General features: G+C 35.4%; 1 protein-coding gene across 5 annotated transcripts in view; it reads left to right on the top strand.

Annotated features, from left to right (window-relative positions):
* LNPK (lunapark, ER junction formation factor) overlaps positions 1–21,033 on the top strand; it is a 106,592-nt gene that overhangs the window by 9,197 nt on the left and 76,362 nt on the right. For all 5 annotated transcript variants that reach the window (XM_072612387.1, XM_072612391.1, XM_072612389.1 and 2 more), the window contains 2 exons: positions 2,684–2,725; positions 3,625–3,812. In XM_072612387.1, coding sequence (XP_072468488.1) covers positions 2,684–2,725; positions 3,625–3,812 — 230 coding nt within the window. The remainder of the gene's footprint in view (positions 1–2,683; positions 2,726–3,624; positions 3,813–21,033) is intronic.

Genomic DNA, 21,033 nt, shown 5'->3' with positions numbered 1-21,033 from the left:
TTTGGAAAATATGTCTTAAGTGGGAGAGTTGAGTCAATTAGGAGGGTGTAAAAGGATTGTATTGTTGCAGTGAGGGCCCAGTTGAGATTATGTAACATAAACTTCTGGATTCTGTGGCTTCAGTCAGCACTGTTTTGTGATTTTATCCAACTTCATTCAGTAACACATGTAAGAACAAAGTCATTCAATGGTGGGAGTGATCTAAGACTGAGCCTTTGGAAAGACAAGATAGGCAATACAAGGAGGGGCAAAAAATTCTGTAGAAATGGATAGTGTAGAGTTAAACTTATTCATCAAGGGGTAAAGGTGGGGAAGGGAAGAGAATGTAGCTAGTGCAGGGGTGAAGTCTTGGGAAGAACTGAGGGATTGAGGAATTGGATGTCATGGTACATATGAAGAACAGGGTTTTTACAAGGCAGAGAGAGCTGGAAAGACAATAGAGTGTGATTAGATAAGGGAATTTAAGAGTTCATGAACATGGAAGTGGTACATTTGTGGGATATGGCAAGATTAAAAAGTATGACCATCTTTGTGTGTGGCTTAGACGAAGTGAAGGACTAGGCCATAGGAAATGAATAAGTTACAGAACTAGGAGGTTAGGATGTTTGAGGAAGTGTCAGTATATATTGTGAAGTCCCCTAGTACGAGGGCGGGAATTGGGGAGAAGAGAAGGATTGAGCCAGGCTTTGAACTTAATGAGGAATGAAGAGGAATATCCTGGAGGTGAGTAGAAAGCAGCTACAGGAAGCTTGATTGGGTGGAAGATATGGAATGAGTGAATGAAAGGAGAAGTTTCTGAGTGACTGAGGGAGTGAGTAGAGGGAGAACCTGAAACTGATAGTGAGGAATGGCAAGGTGCCATACTTCATACTTATTTACTTCATTTTATTTATAATTATATTATATTATTATATTATATTATTATTATATTATATATAATTATATTATATAATTAATAATATATGATTATATTATATAATCATACATTATATTATATAATCATATAGTGATTATATTTATATTTATAATCCTTAAAAAAAGGTCTAGTTTTCTTCTCAGATATTTTGAGTCTTAACTTTACTTTAAAGGTATTTGGAATTGAATATTTGGATCTCTATTTCCATTTAATAAATTTCATGTGCCAAATCCTCATTACCTAAATGCAAGAACAAAATCTTGGGCATTGAAAAAGTGCAATGAATTTAAGAAAACATCAGATAGCATTATTTATAAGACAATTTTATTTAATGGTCATGTATTTGGGGAAGGTATATAAAATTTGTTATCTGGTGAATTCAGATTACATGATTTCTATTTTTAAATACAAGTTCATGCATTATGCATTGAATGATTTGGTAATTTGCTTATTATTACTGTTGAGAATGTCTATGAATTTCGTAATGTGGGATCTAATTTGTGCTTGGCAGTGAAGAAATAAAACAAATAGCAAAGTGGAAATGCACCCCCCATTCTACCTAGCTCCCAATTCATTGCTTATCTTTCCCTTCACCCTGCATTTCTTGTGTGTCTTGTGGCAACGACAACAGATTGTATTTTAGTACTATCTAGGCTACAAAAGTTTATGTGACATTCAAGTCAAGTCAACAAACATTTTAAATACCTGCTGTGAAATTTCAGGGTTTGAACTAGAGGCACAGATATTGTGCTAAGCTTAAGTTTTCTCAGATGGTGTATGGGGCATCTTTTTGGATTTGAATTTTTCTCACTCTTCAGTGGATTTTTAAAATTTTTTAAAATTTGTGAAACCCAAACTCTTGCCTAACAGTGTTCTTAATTCCTTTACGAAAATAACAATAACTAACATTCACATAGTTCTTAAGGCTTTCATATCAATTTACATGTGTTCCTCATAACAGCTCTGTAATGAATTGTCATTGTTATTCATATTTTATAAATGAAGAAAAAGACTGAGAAATGTTAAGTGACTTTCCTAGGGTCGAACAGGTAGTTGTTATCCAAGGTATGATTCAAATAAAGTATGATTCAAGGATTCAAGGTCTGGTGCTCTATTCACTACAATGCCTAACTGCCTCAAAATCAAAATAGACAATTCTTTTCTTGTAGAAAACTATTAAAGAATAGGTTAGAAAAACTAGGCAGAACTTAACTTACTGGTTTTCTTAGTTTTACAAGATTTTAATGATCTTACAGAAAATCAGATTCTTTTAAAGAATTGGTTCCTACTTAAAATTAAATTGGTTCCACTTAAAGGTTTAAATAGTTTTTTGTTGTTGTTGTAGAAAATAAATGATTTTATTTTTCCATTTGTGAAATTGGTTTCCAGAGACACTGAAGTAGACTTAATTTTGCTTCTTTGAGCATTAAGTATATTTTGTATCTTGAAGAAAAAGATAGTGGCTATAAAATTGCTTTATATGTTCTCATAAGAATTTTTGTTCACTTAGAGAATACTCCATTTCCATTTTATAGTTATTTTTGTTTAAGCACAAATGATTTATAAATGCCTGTAATTACTTAGAAACAGATTGACAATATTATTGTATGATGATATTTGGGAAAATTCAAACTTGGATCAAGAAAAATGTCTTTTGGCTTAGTATTTTCTGGTGCATAGATACCCAAATTTCTACTGAATGTGAAAGTAGGTTTTATAGTATGACAAATTCTAAGTCTCCATTTTTTTTTTCCTTCTTGTAAACAGGCAAAACCTTCAACAGTAGAAGTTCTGGAAAATATAGATAAGGTATGTTTTTTAACTCTGAAATATCTTGAGACCTAAATAGAAAATTATTTCATTGTATATAAAGTAATATTCATTCATTTGGAAGCAAAACCTGATCTACAAAATTAGAATTGTACTAGTAAGAAATAAGTTGGATAAAACCTTGCTGTAACACAATCTCAGAAAATCAAACTGTACTAGGGAGTCTTGAAGTCTGTGTCAGATAATGGAACCTGTCAGAGTGAAATCAGATCTTCGGTATAGTGTAATCAGGATTGCTGATAGAGTAAACTAAGCTCTAAGTATATACAAATTTTTACTTTGCACAGTTTTCAGTATCCCTTTGCCAGTGCCGTGGTAATTATTCCTTTAGTGCAAGGGTTTGTAACTTGATCTCTATGAACTTGTGGTTTTAAAAAATATTTTGATGACTACATTTAAATATTACAGTGTTCTCTTGTAATCCTAAGTATTTATGTGTTTAAGATATTAATCTGAGAAGGAATCTGTAGATTTCACTAGATTGCCAGAAGGAGGGGTCCATGACACAATAAAGGTTAGTAAGAGACACTTGTTTAGTGGCTACAGAGAATGAGTAGACAGAAAAGCTACATCAGTTTTATGGGTTTTTAAAATGTCAGTTTTCATTACATTTTCTAAAGTCAGATTTCTTTCTGCTTTTTATTCTGATATTTAAAAGTATAGGAAAACTTAAGGTGTGATTTTAGACTGTTATCATATGTATTAGTCATTATAAAACAGAAATATATTAATTTTTCTGAGGATAAAGCATAATTAAAGATTTAAATAGAATTTGTAAATGGAAATATGAGTAGGAGAAAGTTATTTCTAATGTTTCAGTAATTGTTTAATGTTTTGGTTTTGAGTTTCAATAACAAGTGACAATCTTCTCTTAATAGGAAATCCAAGCATTAGAGGAATTTAGAGAGAAAAATCAAAGATTACAGAAACTATGGGTTGGAAGGTTACTCCTCTACTCCTCACTTCTTTACCTGTTTACTTGCATAGTGGTATACTTGTGGTATCTTCCGGATGAATTTACAGCAAGACTCACTATGACACTTCCGTTTTTTGCATTTCCATTGATGTAAGTATATTCCATTTTTCTTTTGGTGTTCTCTTTTTCTCAAATAGCCAGTTTCCTTTGGTCAGTTCCTTTTATTGTAGATTAAAGTATCAGTGAGGCATCTTGCAGGCATTTGAATGTTTGGGTTTGCTTTTTGACAATTTGAAGGTTTGTTGTATATTTTTTAAAAATAGTAGAGCAATATTTATGGCAGGGATTTTGTGTTAGGTTACTCCTTCTGATAGAGCACCTAGTATCCAAAGACTTTCTGGAATGTGCTTACATGATGTAATACGATGAGGCTTGTGTACTTTATAACTTTTAAATCAAAAATGTAATACTGATATTTACCATGCTAGAGCTGGACTATTAAGTTAAAGAGGATGAAGGTATCACTTTCAGTTACAAAAATATTGTTTTTTCATCTTGAAATAGGAATATTACTTTGTAAAAACCATAACTCTCATAGCAGCTATTTAGAGCAGGAAACATCTCCTAAACGTTATATGCTGTCTTTAGTGAACCTATAAGAAGCAGCCTTTTCCCAACTGTTGTAAATGTGTATATAGGCTTTTGAATGTTTGCATAGTATTTTAAAGTTTATTTATTATTCATACTTATTTCCATTTTTTCTTTGAAATCTTGTCTCTCTTTGTGCTTTTTATTCTAGCTATGATTCTGTAACTGAATATAATAAACAGTTATCCTGAGTTCCTTTCCTTAGGCTTATTTAACAAATAAACAAAAAATGTTAGTGGTCAGGAAGTAGAAGCTCTGTTAGGAAGATTTCTTCCTCTTTCTTTCAAATCAGAATTAGATTGCCCTTCCACTGAAATGTATTTTGCTTATGTTTAAGGGTACTGTGAACTTGGGATCTTTTGAATCTGGCAGTAATGTGACTTGGCAGATTATACACAATAACTTTAGTTTTCTCCTTGAAAACAAGGATATGTAGTTATTGAATGTACAATAATTAAATATACTGTTATTGTTTTGGGGACATTTTTACAGATCAGTATGCCAGTTTGCCAAATAACTATTTTGCATGTATAGTTTTATCCTCTAAAAAGTTCTTAGGCATAATTAGCTTTACAGAAAAGGCATATTTACAGAGAAAAGCATATGTACACAAGAAATTAAATGGAGTATACCTTTCCATGGAGTTTGGGTTATGTTGAAATTCCTGTTGAGAGAATCTAGAAGAGAGAATCCCTGGGACCTTGGAGGCCCTCAGTCTACAGAAAAGGGCCAAAGAAAGGGAATTCCACTTGTTTCTAATTTAATTTCCTCTTCAAGATTCTCAAGTCCTGTGCCTTCAGTTTACCCAACCTACTTCACTCCTGTGGACTCATGATATTACCTGAGAAAAGTGAGGATCTCCATTGTCCTAATCCATTCCCTAAGGGATAGGATGGGAAAAATACCCTTTTCCTTGACTGAATTTCCTTTCCAGCCCAATTGGAATCACAGGCTCATAGATTCAGAGCTTTAGATATCATTGTCTGACCCTTTAAAAAAAAAAATAAATGAAGAAATTGAAGTAGAGAGATTAAGTGACTTAATCAGGGTCACACAGACATATGTTAGGTAACTTAGAGAAAGAGAGAGAGAGAGACTAAACAACCAACCAACCATTTTTCATATTTTCTCTGGGAGACTGAGTGAGCTGAGGGCATGTGGCTTCTACTTTTTGGCATATTTTATGCTTCTTTTTGTTAACTGCATGGGTTTCATAACCAGGTTTGGTCACTCAAGGTAGAGTACTGAATGGCAAAAATCAGCTGTTTCAAAAAAAGGCTTGTCCTACTTTTAGTGGGACTTTTTCTTCAATCTCTTTCATTGCTTTGGAATAACTACCTCAGGTTTTTCTGGCTCCAGCCTTTATACCTTTCTTCCATAGTCCCTTGGGAATGCCAGGTAGTAATTGGCTGAATTTCACTTGATTGTGACATGGAAAACATGTTGCCAGTAGCTGGGAGAAGGTCACTTACTTTGATCTAGAAATTCTAGTGTATTCTAGAGGTAGGAAGTAGGGAAGCAGAATTTCTACATATAATAAAATTTAGTTGGTCAACTCATTAATTTGGAACCTAATTTGGAGTTTATGATAATTTAGTCATGGGCCATATTGATGGCAGAAAAAAGGAAAACTGCAAACAAGGTTGCAAAGCATATGTTTATCTAAGTAAAATTTTTAAAAGCAATTTTAAACACACTTTAATAGTATGTGTTTCCATGTAGATTTTTGGTTAAAACAGCATTTCTTTTCAAAAAAGCCCTGGCAACTTCTACTTTGTTAGTTCTAATTAAAAGTAAGCTGATATTGCCAAGTAGGGTGTGGGGGTTCAATTGTATCTTCTTTAGCAGTGTGATATCATGGAAAGAGCCTTTGGATTTGGAATTAGGCCTGGATTCAGGGTTTCAGCTTGAGTAATTTAGCTGTGATCTTGGACGAATTAGCTCTCCAGCCTTAGTTTTTTACTTATAAAGTTTAGTTAGTAGTATTTTCACCATGTACTTCATTGGGAATGTTTTAAGGCTCAGTTGTGATAATGTGTAAAATGTTTTAATAGCAAAGTGCTACATTTTCTTATTTTGAAAAACATTTTCTCTAATGAATTGATTTTAAAGCCTTTTAAATTTTAACTCCTTGTATTTGAGAGGAACAAAACTTAATTTAAAAATGCTGAGTTATTTAGATTGATTTCTCTGTTTTTACTGCTACAAGGTTTTTACTGTACCTTGTGTCACTGTGATTGCACTGTCTTTTGCTCTCATCTCTTTTTCTATAATTATCCTTTGGCTTGTTAAATACTAGAGCTATTCTTAATGTCTCACTCACTTTTGTGACAGTTCTCAACTGATGAAACTTTCTTTTAATTTCAGTAGTTTCTTAACTTCCACGATGATATCAAATGTAGGAAGCAACCAGCAGCCATTCATTTCTAATTCTTTCTCTAAATTGAATAGAATTTATGACTTTGTCATTGATGGTAGTTTTAAACAGTGATGAAAATAAAACTTCTTGAAAGTGGAGGAGGTCTTTTCCCCCTGCTCTAGTGTGTTTGTTATGTGGGCCACTTTGACAAGGCTTGGTTTTCTGGTTTCATTGGAAATTGAAGTTTGAAAACAGTTTGATAAATTTGTAGCAGCAGTAACAGCAAAAGACACATGAGTTTCTACCGTGTTTTCTTTTTGCAGAACCCCTGGATAGACCTGATGTCTGTGAAAAAGGTCTGCTTCCTATATATTTCAGACATTTCAGATTGTCAGTATTAGAATATTTGAATTTGGGGCAAAGCAAAATATTGGACATGTGCTATCTCTAGCAAAAGCTTGTGGAATATTAGCCAATCATAGTAACCAGAAACTTAATCTGATTTAAACCTACTGTTCTTACTTCTTGCCTTTCATCTTGTTCCTTATTCTCAGCATTTTTCTTTCCTTTTCATGTTTAAGATGAAACTGTACATAATACCTAATCTCCCCATCTCTTCTCAACTGGTACTAAAACCAGAGATTAAATAGCCTTCATAATAGAAAATCTTTATAGTCAGAGAAAGTTTTGGTTGTAGAGATAGCTTCCATCTCTATTTCAGTAGCTGATATTCACAGGTAATTCAACTAGGTCCTACTTATAGAACTCCATTGAACCCTTTTCTTGCAAGTTTCAGAGCTATGGAATTTCAGTCCATATAAATTCTACCCAGGACACAGAAAATGTACCCAGAAGAATTAGTCATATATTTCCTCTGTGGTTTTCCATTCTTTTTTTTTTTTTTCATTTTATTCATTGGGAAAAAAAACTTAAGATAGAGGAAGTGAGCCCAGGAGATTGTCAGTCAGCATGTGCCAGGTACTGTGATAAATTATGAGGATACAAGGAGAGGCCAAAAACCAAACCAAACCCCAAAAGTTTCTACCTTCAGGAAGTGAATATTTGAATGAGGTAGACAACATGTAAATAACCAGTAAACTTGCACTTACTAAGCACTTAGCATGTGTCACATTTGGGGCAGTTACATGGCTCAGTGGATAGAGTGCTGGGGTTGAAGTCAGGGAAACCTGAATTCAAATTTGGCCTCAGTCACTTACTGCTGTGTGACCCTGAGAAAGTCACTTAACCTTTGTTTACCTTAATTCACTGGAGAAGGAAATGGCAAACTACTCCAGTTGAGATCAGTACTAAGTGGCTACTCTACTTCCAGCATGGACAGAATCAAAAGATGTTGGAAGTAGGGAGGGAGAGAAAGAAGAAGGAGGTATGGAGAAGAGTGAAAGGGGAAACAATGGACAGGGAAGAAGGGAAGGAGATGTCCCACTGGGAATTTTGGCCAATACATCTGAAAATATAAGGAACTGAGTCGAATTTATGAAAATAAGAGCTGATGCAGAGTGAAATGAGCAGAACCAGGAGATCATTGTGTATTGTAATAGAAATATTGTAATGATGATCATCTACAACAAGCTGAGAACAAGTATTAACTTGTTCTGATCAATACAGTCCAAAGGACTCTTGATAAAAAATGCTTTCTACCTCTAGAGAGAGAACTGATGAATTCTAAGGGCAAATTGAAGTATAATTTTTTCACTTTATTTTTCATGCCTTTTTTTTTTTTGTGAGATGGCTAATATAGAAATGTTTTCCATCTATAATTGATATCACATTGCTTGCCTTCTCAGTGGGTGGGGGTGAGGCTGCAGAGAGGGAGAGAATTTATAATTCAAAATTTAAAAAAAGGAATGTTAACAATAAGTAAAAAATACATTTTTAGGACAAGAGTTATGGTGAAGAAAGCTGCCTGAATGAAGCAGAGCAACCAGCTCCAAGTACCCACTCTAACAGAAACCTGAAATTCACATTTGATTGGGATAATTAAGAAATCTAATGAGAAAGAGATCTGAGAAATCTAGTAAGTGATTTCTTGCTCATAAATAACTGCCCAAAAAGCCAGTGAGAAGCCCATAGACAATAGGAAAAGGGACTTCCAGCTGCACTAGTTTCAGTGCAGGTAAACAAGCCAGCAGCCTCTAAGTAAAACCAAGTGACACATGTAGCTTGTCAGGCTCTATATCCAGAGAAAGCAAGGGGGATGGGTATGGGAAGTGATCAGAGAAAGCATCAGAATATTTAGACAATGCCATGGTTGAGGATGTTGGAAACCCTGGGGAGTGTTAGAGACCAGTGCCATGTGGCAACATTTAGACAACCCAACTCTAATTGCTCTGAGGTCCCTAGCACTCTGTTTTGAGATACCATAGAAAGGACCTGAGGGTCCAGCACTGAGAACCTCAAAAATCCAAGAAAGTCTAACCATAGGAGGGGTAAGGGTATGTACAAGGACCCAGTGGACTCAGAGTGATAACTTGTGGAGGTAACTTTCCCAAAATTGCCACAGGGGCTCCAGCAAAGACTATCACAAAGACCCAGTTGAGGAACTGAAGCTGAAGAGATGACTAATTCAAAGAAAACACCGACTAGTATCAAAAGTTATTATAGATCTAGAGATTCCCCAAAAGGAGACGATAATTCAATAGTAATTGTAGCCAGCGATTCAAAGGAAAAAATATATTTTCCATGAAGACTGTATGAATACCCAGAAGAAATGAAGCAAGAGATTTTAAAAAGGATATGAAAGCTCTTGAGGAAAGAATTAGGAGAATAAATAGCTTAAAAGGAAATTGGTGAACCTCTCACCCAAGGAATGGCCTCCATGAAAACTAGGATAGGTCAAGCAGAAATCAGTGACTCCATGAAACAGCAAGAAATCTTAGAACAAAATCAAAACATTTGAATGAAATTGAAGAAAATCAAATGCGTCTGATATAAAAAACATTGACCTGAAAAGTAGGTCAAATAAGAGATAATTTAGGAATCATTGGACTCCCTGGAAGCCATTACTTAAAAAAAATCAGGATACTATTTCAAGAAATAGTAAATGAAAATGGCCCAGCTATTTTAAACTCACAGGACAAAGTGTAGATGGAAGAATCCATCAATCACCTCTTGAAAGAAAACCTCAAAACAAAAAGTCTTAGAAATATTATTTGTGAAATTCACAGCTCCCATATTAAAGAAATAGTACTTATAAGCATCAGTGAGTATCAGTGAGCCTATAGCCAAGATCACCCAAGATCTAGCAGCTCCTAGTAAAAATGAAAGGATAGCTTGGAATGCACTGTTCTAAAAGGCAAAAGAAAATAGGCTTGCAATTAAGAGTAACTTTATCTGCACATCTAATATTATATATACATGTATAGTATATATATTTCTACAGCAAGAATAATGGATCTTTATAGAATAGAGGACCTTAAAGCATTTTTAATGAAAAGACCAAAGATGAATAGGAACTTGAAAATACAAACACAAAAGTCCAGAGAAACCTAGAAAAGAAATTTTATTTCAGCAATTGGAAAGAGCTATATAATGATTTAGTACTAGCATTCTAATAGGGAAAGAAATTTGAATCAAGAAGTGGAAGAGAGATCTGGGATGATCAGAGCAAGTCAGATTTTTTTTTAAGGATGAGGAAAATGAGTATATTTGTAGGCATCAAATAAGATGCTTGTAAATAGAAATGAAAGATAAAAGAGAGAATCTGAATAATATGAGGTGAGGAATGGGGGAGCTCTTGGCAAAAGGTCTCAGATTTTTTAAATGCAAGTGTTAGGATCCTTAGCTCAAAGAGTGAGGGTAGGAAGTGCTGTTGGGAGTCTTGTGAAAGGACAAGAAAGTTTGGGCAGCAACTGAGAGTGGAATAGTGAATCAGTTATGGAAGAATAGAATGTTTGCTCTGTTGTTCACTGCATCAGGACCTATTAAGATCAGCTAAAATAAATATAAATTGTTTTGTGATTTTTCTCAAGCTCTGTTCAGCAGCATGTGAATACAAGCTAAGGAAGCAAATAGTAATCTAGGGTTGAACTTTGGCAAAGTATGATCTGAAGATAAGGCAAAGGAATTGAGGGTTTAGAGTAGTGTAGAATTAGTTCATCTGCAGGTAAGAGAGAAGTGTGTAGGGAAAAGAGGAGTGTAGTTAGTACAGGGATGATAGCCTCAGAAGGAGGTGAGGAATGGAGAGAATGATGTTCATTATGTGGAAGAAGAACTGGGTTAGGGGTGGTAAGACAGGAAAAGATGGAATGATAATAGATAATGATCAGATAAAAGAATTTTGGAGTGGGTGAACGTAGAATTTTTGTGGGTGAACATAGAATTCAAAAATGTGACCATCTCTTTATATAATTGAGGTGAAGTGGAGGAATAGGTCATGGGAATTCAGTAGTAGAGTACAAGATTGTAGTTTGGAGTCCACTCCTTTCCAGGCAAGAGATGGGGAGGAGAGAGACTGTGCATCAGGCCCTGAACTCATTGAGGAAGGAAGGAAGGAAAATGTCCTGAGGGCTAATAACAATGATGATAATAGTTAGCATTTATACAGCACTTTAAGTTTTGCAAAATGTTTTACGAGGATCTCATACCTTACCTTCATACATCTTCTTATGGACAGAAATTACTTTTGAATAATACCAAGGCTGGGGAACCTGCAGCTGAGGCCACATGTGGCCTTCTAGGTCCTCAAGTTCAGCCCTTTGACTGAATCCATACTGGAAACTTGGACTCATAGGGCAGAACTTGAGGACCTAGAAGGCTACATGTGACCTGGGGTGCAGGCTCCCCACCCCTGATCAATACTTTTCATCCCCCATGACACTGCTTTGATGCTGAATACATATATAGTGAAGTCAACAAGCATGTATTAAGGGCCTGTTATGTGCCTTGTACTGAACTAAGTTCTGGGGATACAAAGAAAGGTAAAAACGACTCCTGCCCTTCAGGTGCTTACAGTTCAGTAGGGTAGACAACAGCTTTGTATAAGCAAGTTAATGTATAGGATAAATTGTTAATAATCTCAGAGGGAAGGAAGTGACATGAAGGAGGACCAAGAAAGGCTTCTTACAGAAGGTGGCATTTAGCAGACTTGGTGGAAACCAGGGTAGACAAGATTTGGAAATGAGGAGGAAGAGAATTGCAAGTGTGGGGGACAGCCAGCTAGTGAAATTTCTCATTTGGGAGATGGAATATTTTATGCTTGAGCTGTAGGTAGGTGGAGAGGGAAATAAGGAGTAAGAAGACTGTAAAGATAAGAAAAGGACTTTAAAAGCCAAAAAGTAGTGTTTGGATAATATGTAGGAAGTAATTTTTCAAATAGAAGTTTTGCTCTTAGTTTTATAAAAATATGGAATTGTCTACATTGAAATCAGTTGATGGATCCCTGCTTTAATTAATTTAACAAAATGTCAGACTTAATTAACCAACCAAAAGCATATGTTCAACAACAAAATTAATTCTTTAAACACATATTAAGTGTCTCCTGTGTGCAGAACAGTGTTTTGGGAATTTGGAAAAATAAAATCAAGATAGAATAGAACCTTGCCCTTGTAGATTTCTAATGTTCATTAGGGAGATATGGCATATATGTATAATTAAATATAATACATGTCACATAAATGTGTTAGATGGTGCCAAAAACTTGTGTGACGTGGAAAGGGAACAGATCATGTCACTTGGATAGCTTGTGAAAGGTTTCATGAAGAACTTGAATCCATGGCATGTTTGGAGCCATGTCTTCTTTGCTTTATCCCTAACCTGAACCAAACCTTCACTCTGCTGTTCTCTTATCTTCTCCTAGTCAAATGCACCCCACAGTAATCCAGCTAGACTGTTTTCCCTCCTCCCCCACCTCTCCCAAGTCCTGACACCTTACTTCTGGTAGCAATAATCAGTATCTGTGAACTATCATCCACTTGGGTGTGGGGGGCGGGGCATGAGGCGGTGTCAGTTGCTCTGTCACTGTACTTGGCAGCCCTTACTGGCCACCATTCCTCTGTCACTTTCCTCTTTTAGTCTTTTAGCTGGGACTATCTTTCTTTTTCATCTTGCATTCTCAATGCTTAACACTGTGCCAGAGGCAGTAAATGGAGCTCTGTGCTTGGGATCAGGAAGACCTAAGTTCATATCCTGTCCCTGACACTTTATTAGCTGTGTGACCCCAGGCAAATCCCTTAGCCTCTGTTTTCCTCAGTTTCCTCATCTGTAAAATGAGCTGGAGAAGGAAATAGCAAAAACCGCTCCAGTATCTTTGCCAAGAAGATTCCAAATGGGAGTTTTGAAGAATCAGACATGATTGAAATGACTGAACCATAACAAAAGAAGCAAAATGGGTGACTTAGTGGAGAGAGCACTGGGCCTGGAGTCAGGAAAACCTAAATTTAAATCCAGCCTCAGATACTAACTAGCTGTGTGACCCTGGGCAAGTCATATAACCTCTGTTTGCTTTAATTTACTGGAGAAGAAATGGCAAATCACTACAGTATCTTATCTTTGCTGAGAAAATTCCGTATGGAATCATGAAGAGTCAGACCTTGACTGAACAACTGAACAAGAAGAAGACAGTTAATGTTTGTTGATTAGCCTTATAATAGTGACTAAGAACAATAGACATTTTAAGAAAGAATGAAGGAGACTGAAGGATGAAATCCAATTCCTTCATTTTATAGATGAGTCTGAGGCCCAAAGAGATTAATTATCAAATGAGATAATATTTGTAAAGTGCTTAGCATAATGTCTGACACATAGTAGTGCTATGTCTCTACTCCTCTACTTTCAATCTTTTCTAAACATTCTGTAGTCAGTTGGCCTTATCACACAACTGAAAATATTTACTCTAGAGTTATCAGTGATCTCATAATTGTCAAATCTGATGGTCTTTTTTCAGTTCTTATCCTTCTTGTATCTGCAGCATCTGACGCTATTGCTCATCCTGGATACTTACTCTTTCCTTTCTGGGTTTTCATGACTGTTCTTTCTTTGTTCTTCTACCAACTGTTAACTTATTTCTCAGTCTCCTTTGGTGGTTCTTCATTCATGTCATACCATTAACTGTGGATGTACTTCAAGACACTGTCTTGTTTGAAGCACTTTGTTCATTATATAGTAATATTTTTCTTTTTTTTTGTCAGTCTAGTAAACTCTTTGCTTTTGAACTGCTAATTGAGACATTTGAAAATGGATGTCCTATAGGCATCTCAGAATTGGAGCATCTGAAACAGAGTTCATTGTCTTTATTCCCAGGCCGCCTTTCTTCCTAATGTCCCTATTACTATTAAGGGCACAACTATTCTTCCAGTATTCCAGGTTTGCAGACTTGCTATCCTTCTTGTTCTTTCTTATTTTCCACATCCAAATCCATTGCTAAATCTTCTTGTTTCTACTTCAACAACTTTTTTATTTAGGTGCCTTTTTGTTGCTTAAGTAGCTACTATACTCATTCAAGCTCTCATTGCCTCTTGTAGATTATTGCAACTAACTGCCCACTCCAAGCTTTTACATACATCCATTAAAGTGATTTTTCCAGAGCATGAATCAGACCATGTTAACATGCTACTTAATAAATTCTAGTGATTTCTTATTTTGTATATTTCCTCTAGAATTATTATATTATATATGTATACATATATATAATACATAATATTATATATTTCCTCTAGAATTAAATTCAAACTCTTCAGCTTGGCATTAAGTTCTACTGACTTTAAACCTTTTTAGCTTCCCTTTCTGCCTCTCTAGTTTTCTTATATGATACTACCTTCCACCCACTCTATGATTCAGCCATATTGGCCTTACTTGCTGTTGCTTGCACAGTAGACTCATTTACCGTTTCAGGACCTTTGTGCAGGCTGTCCCTCCCACCTGAAATACTCTCTCTGTTCATCTCCACCTTTTAAAATTCCTGAGTTTCAAGACTCAACTCATGTAGCTCCTCTTCTGCAGGAGGCTGTTTCTGGTTCTTTCACCTAGAAGTGCCTTCATCCTTAAGGCTGCCTTATATTTATTCTGTATATGTGTGGGTATCTACCTATAGATATAGACACATAAATATATGTTACTTATGACTATGTACTTACATGTTGTTTCCCTGGTGAGAATGTAAGCTCCTTGAGGACAGGGATACCCTGCTTTTGCTTTTGTATTCCCACTGCTTAGCATAGTGTCTGGCACATAGTTGTAGGCACTTATTAAGCACTTGTTGATTTCATTTTGCACTCACTGTATGAGACAGGTACTGTAGCTTTTATTGTTTACATTTTTTAAAAGAAATGTGCTTCAGGCAACTCTCTCAGGTGACAATGACCAAGAAAGTGCATCAGTAGAAGTTCTCTCCTTAGAGGCATCAGGATGGGACAGTGGAAAGAACACTGAACCTGGGCTCATGAAGATCTGAGTTCAAGGCCCTTCTCAGTCAATTACTAATTGTGTGATCTTGGACTAATCTTTTTTTGTTGTTGTTGAGGCATTTGGGGTAAAGTGATTTTTCTAGGATCACATAGCTAGTCAGTGTCAAGCATTTGGTCTGAGGCTGGTTTTGAACTTAGGTCCTCCTGACTCCAGAGCTCTATCTGCTGTGCCACCTAGCTGCCCCCCTCCCTTTTGGGGGGCACTAGTCATTTAACTCTTGATAATGATAGCTTCTACCTTCCCAGGCTGTCGTGAGGATAAAATGAGATAACATTTGTAAAGTGCTTTGTGAACCTTAAAACCATATGTAAATGCTAACTATGTAACAACTATGATATGAAAACTGAGGCTTCAAGAAGTTGTGACTTGGCCATCAGTACCCAGCTCATAAGTGGTGGAGATGGGAACTTAATCCCAGTTCTCTCCTGATTCCAATACTTTGAACTGTACCATACTATGTACTCATTAGTGCTTTGTCAGGCAGATTTGATTTTTAAAATGCATTTTGATGTAGAGTTGATCAACCATTAAATCAGAGAATCCTAGGATTGAATAGATCTGGACCAGGACGGGATCTCAGAAGTGAGATATGAATGAATACAAGCATGAACTTTGCTTTAAATTGGTATTTGAAAACTCTGTATCCCAGCAAATGTCTGGTCTTTTCTTAGTAAGTAAAGATTGGACATCTTATTCCTGAGCTTTGTGCTCAGCCATTTACTGCTGAAACTGTGACAAACTTGGATGGGTTTTATTAGGTAAAGACGACTGGAAGGAGGCTGCTCAGTGTTAAGTGATATGATAAATACCAAAACAGTAAGAGGTATTAGTAGCTTGCAGCTGGTGAAAAACAAACTGCTAAAAGTTTATTTATTGCTACCTCTACAGTAAGGCAAACAAATTCCTCTTCTAAAATACTGTATTTTATATATGTTAATATATTTATACATTTATATTTATTACATATTTAATACATATGTATATATTTTAACTTATTTTGAGCATGTATAGTGTGTTACATATTGTTAAGATTTTAAAAATAATCATTTTTCCTTTCAAAATCTGATCGGAAAAAAGTTGGTTGCATTCTTGTGTGATTTTTATGTATCATGAGAAGTATTTCATGTAGAAATGTTTATATCAGGCATGTTTTTAAAGCTAGTCGTTACAAAAGAAGACTTATTTACCTGAAATTTACTTTATAACCATATTTTTAAAAAATAATTTATTTCATTTATTGAAGAGTACTTGTATTCATTTTAGAGTATAAGGGGATTTGTTTGGAGCACTTTGCTCATTATATAACTGAACTTTTATTTTTTTCTGTTTTCAATTTGGCAGACTCTTTGCTTTTGAATGATTGCCTTATCAAGATTTTGGGTCAAGCATCCATTGTTTTAAATTCATGATGAATAGGGTTTAACACTGACACTAGTTAATAAAGAGACTTTGGAATTTTCTGAGTTTAGGTCTGTAAAAAAAAAAACAAACCCAACTTTCACCTATATAGATTTATTTGATACAGCCATTACAGTTTAGTTAAAATTGTTCTTTAGAATTTAGCACTCTCTTTTTATTTGGGTTGTATTTTTTCCCAGTTATCAGTGCTAGCAATTTCTAGTATTATGTTTTAATTTACAGAAGTACTACACCTTTTGTTGACTCTAGAGACTTTGGTGCTATAGGAAGACTGAAATTTGTCAGTCTGTCCTGTAGATAGCAATTCAGGTTTCAGAAATGCCTCATTTGCTCTTCTAAATTTTTTTTTTATCTAAAAGAATTCCATTTAATAATATTAAACACATTACTCTAACCCTAAATTTGCTTTAATTATTTTCAGGTCTTTCAGAGACATTGGAAATATCCTTTTGTTGACACATAGAAATTATGTATTAACCTTCTTTGAAATAACTCAGAATTCATTTTGACTTGTAAGTTTAAAAGTCACATACCAAAAGGATAGCGTTTCTGAATTTCAGGTGTATAAACTAAAGTAGCATGTTTGTACTTTTGTAGATTGCTATACAATAATAATTTATGAAATGTTTTATATTTTATAACTGTGAGGTGGTATTGCAAGTGTTGTTCTTCTCATTTTACAGAGTAGGACAGAAGAGGACAGATTAAGTAGCTCATGTTCACTCACAACTCTCAGTAGCAGAGTTGGGACTCTGATATACATTTTTTCATTAAAATAATTCCAGTGATTTTTCCATTACAGTGAATTACAGTTTCCTACAGAACTTTGTATATACATGCATTTAAAGTTTTAGTGTATGAGAACAAAATGATCTTAATCTTTAAATAAAAATTTGCCTTTTAGCAAAAAAAATTATGACTATCCCTTAGGTCTATAAATAAACGTCTGAAAAAAAAACATTGGGGAAGCTTTAGGTTTTCAGCTAAAAAATGCTATTGACAACTCACCACATAACCTTATGAGACATACTGACCAGTTTGACCATTTTGGGAGTTGTTAGAAAGAAGTGTATCGTCATCTGTAGGGATTAGAGAGCAGTGACATTTTGGGGGCTTTTTATTCTTGTCATAGCTCTTCCTTTTCTTCCTCCAGTCACATCTACCCTTGTATTCCTGGATAGTAGAGATGTGGAGCAGGCTCAGATTCTCTATTATTATAGAGAATTTGAGAATTGTGAACAGAAGGGTCATCAGATCCCTTCTTTGTCCTAACATGTTGCATTTAAATACATGCATATAAATAAAGCTTTGTTGATGCCTTTCATTTTTGTATGTCATTTCTAGATTTTCTCTCACCCCCATCAAGTTCTTTCTTATAGCAGCAACAACAAAAATAGCTAAAAGAAAACAGTAACACAGTGACTATATGCAGCACTCTGCCTTAGTGGTCTTCCTCTCTGCAAAGTGTGGGTGAAGTGTCCTACTTAATATAGATGGGCAGTGCTTAGACTTGGACCACTTGTCTATCCATCGAGTATTCTGTTAGTCCCTGTGGCTAATTTTCCCATGTTTTAGTGTTTTAAGTTTAAATCATCCCATTGTTGAATGTGGATATTGTAATGTTTATTCTTCTGTGCTTTGGAGAAAAACTTTTTATGATAGGAATAATGATATTTACATTCTTATGATACACATTTGTAAACTACTTCACATACTTCTTTTTTTAATTGGAAGCTCACAATAATCCCAAGGTGATTATTTTAGGTATTATCGCTGTTTTTTATAGATGAGAAAATTGAGGCTTAGAGATGTTAAATGACTTTCCCCTGGTTACTGAGCTAGGAAGTGTCAAAATTCGAACCTAAGTCTTCTTGACTCCAGGTGTAGTTAACAAAGTAACCAACATTTAGTCAGCGCTTACTAGAGTCTTCTATGTGCTGGAGACTATGCTCAGCACTGGAATACGAACATAAGGAAAAAGAGACAGGTACTGCTGTCAAGTGGGAGTGGGAGAGAGGGAGAAGATACTCATATAGTGGCATGATGGTAAAGTCCAGAAAATCCAGAGCCAGAAGGATAATGACATTTGACTGCAGTGGGCCCCTCCCCAAAATGGAATCTTAGGGGAAGCTCAATAATGGGAGACAGATGTAGGCATGACAGAATGAGGAGACCCTATGTGCTGATTTTTCTACTAAATAAATTCTAAAATGTTCTCAAAAGAAAGAGTTTTGTTACATTTTTTAAAAATTCAGGACCGGAGCCTGATTATGGTAAAATTCAATTCTTATTAGTCCCAGAGTTAGCTCTGAAAAGTAGTTTTGCTCATGGGAGTTTTTGTAAAGAGACATTCGGTCAAATTTTCCTATCAAATGCTCATTTTTATCTTAAGTGGAACTTTGTTTTTCAGGTAGCTTAATGTTTTTAATGATAGGAATTTCTACTACTGCCTTTCTGTGTTTTAAATGGAATATTCTATTAAAAATTTAATGTTGAATAGTAGTATACCTAATTTAACTTGCATAGTAACTACTTAAATTAATTTCAATATTCAATAAATATCTGAACAAATTTTCACTCTTTTCCTCTTATAAATCTTGATAAGGATTCTTTGTTCATATTTTCTCACTCATTTCATTATCTATCTTCTCTGTCTGCTCTAGTCCCTCATCCTCTGACTGTCTGGTCTCTCTCTTTTCTCCATATTCCTTATGCAATCAAAAACTCCAAAGGGAAAAGGACCCACATGTACAAAAATGTTTATGGCACTCTTTTTGTGGTGGCAAAGAGTTGGAAATTGAGGGAATGCCCATCAATTGGGGAATGACTGAACAAGTTATGGCTTAAGAATGTAGTGGAAATACTATTGTGCTATAAAAAATGATGAGCAGGCTGGAAAGACTTATATGAAATGCTAAGGGAAGTGAGCAGAACCTGGAGAACATTGTACAGAGTAACAGCAACATTGTGCAATGACTAATTTTGATAGACTTGGCTCTTCTCAGTAATACAATGATCTAAGATAATTCCAAGAGACTTATGATGGCAAATACTATCCACTTCCAGAGAAAGAACTTTGGAGTCTGAATACATATCAAAGCACACTTACTATGTTCACCTTTTTTTGTTTTTTTTCTTTCTCTTGGTTTTTCTCTTTTGATTGGGTTCTTTTTTCACAGCATGACTAATGTGTAAATATATTTAATATGATTGTACATGTATAACCTATATTAGATTGCTTATTCTCTTGGGGAGGGGGAAAGGGAGGGAGGGAGAAAAAAGTTTAGAACTCAAAATCTTACAAAAATGAATTTTGAAAACTTTCTTTACATGTAATTGGGAAAAAAAAATAAAATACTATTAAAAAAAACTCTCCAAGATACCTATTCTAGGCTTTTCCCTTCTAGGCAGTGTCTGCCACTGCCTTGTAGAGCTTGCCTCCTGAATTTCCCTTTTTTCATGGTGCCTCACTCCCAGAGCAATGCCAGTTATTGCAGATATTAGAGAGGCTTTTGGGTTGTAGAGCCTGTCCCCTACATTCTCTCTTCACCTCCATTTGCATCAGAATCTCCTTCCTAGGTCCATTCTCTCCTATTCCCTCAGGTGCCAGTTGCCCCCCAGGAGTTCCAACTTCCTGTCTTCCTGAGGTGGAACCACTAGATTTTTTAAGCAGCAAATCCCCCAGGACACACCCAGCACACAAGGTACCCATCTCCCTTGACAGACCATTTCCCTTCATCCAGAGGAGCATTTATCAGTGTAACCTCTTCTTATTTCCAAAGCAAGGCCTCCTTCCTTTTCCCCTTTTTCCAATTCTTACCTATCCCCTCACCTACTCTCCTATAGGCTCTTCTCTTTCTGAAATAGCAGAGATATTATGTTTTGCTTGCTAGCCTTAAGATTTGACTCTGGTACGTCATGGTCTTCTTGATATCCTTTCTCTTTTCTTCCACCTACTTTCATGTCTCTTTCCCCCTCTCCTCCAGTATTATAATGTAGTTCCTGAGAAGAAAAGAAAAGGAAAAGAGAGCAATAACATTGATTCACTTATAGGCAGGATGTGTTGTCACATTGTCTGTAATGCCCCAGGTCTGCTTCTTCAGTGTTCTACCAGATTTTTGCCTTCACCCCTGTGTTCTTGTGTAGATTTAGAAAAAAAGTTTCTGCTATCACTCTGTTACTGTTGCTTTTGCTGTCCTTGGTTGTTATATTTAGTCACTCCTTCTGTATTTCTATTGTTTGATCTGTTGGAGAACCAAATATTCTCTTCAGTTCTGGTTTTCTTTCTTAAAATGTTTCAGAAATCTCCTTTATTATTATTGAATATCTATCTTTTCTCATGTATGGTTAAGATCAGATTTGCAGGGCAGATCAAGCTGTGCTGCATCTTGAGCTCTGTTGCTCTTTAGAACACATTCCATTTTCTCCTGTGTTTTTTGGTGGATGTAGAATAGTCTTGTGTTTTTTGAATCTCCTTTCATTTGTATTTGAAAGTCATTTCCCTGATTTCTTGAAGAACTTGCT

This window comes from Notamacropus eugenii, chromosome 5 (assembly GCF_028372415.1).
Source record: "Notamacropus eugenii isolate mMacEug1 chromosome 5, mMacEug1.pri_v2, whole genome shotgun sequence".
Taxonomy (NCBI): Eukaryota; Metazoa; Chordata; class Mammalia; order Diprotodontia; family Macropodidae; genus Notamacropus; species Notamacropus eugenii.
Note: the sequence above shows the minus strand (reverse complement) of the source record. Positions and strands in the feature narration are given on the sequence as shown.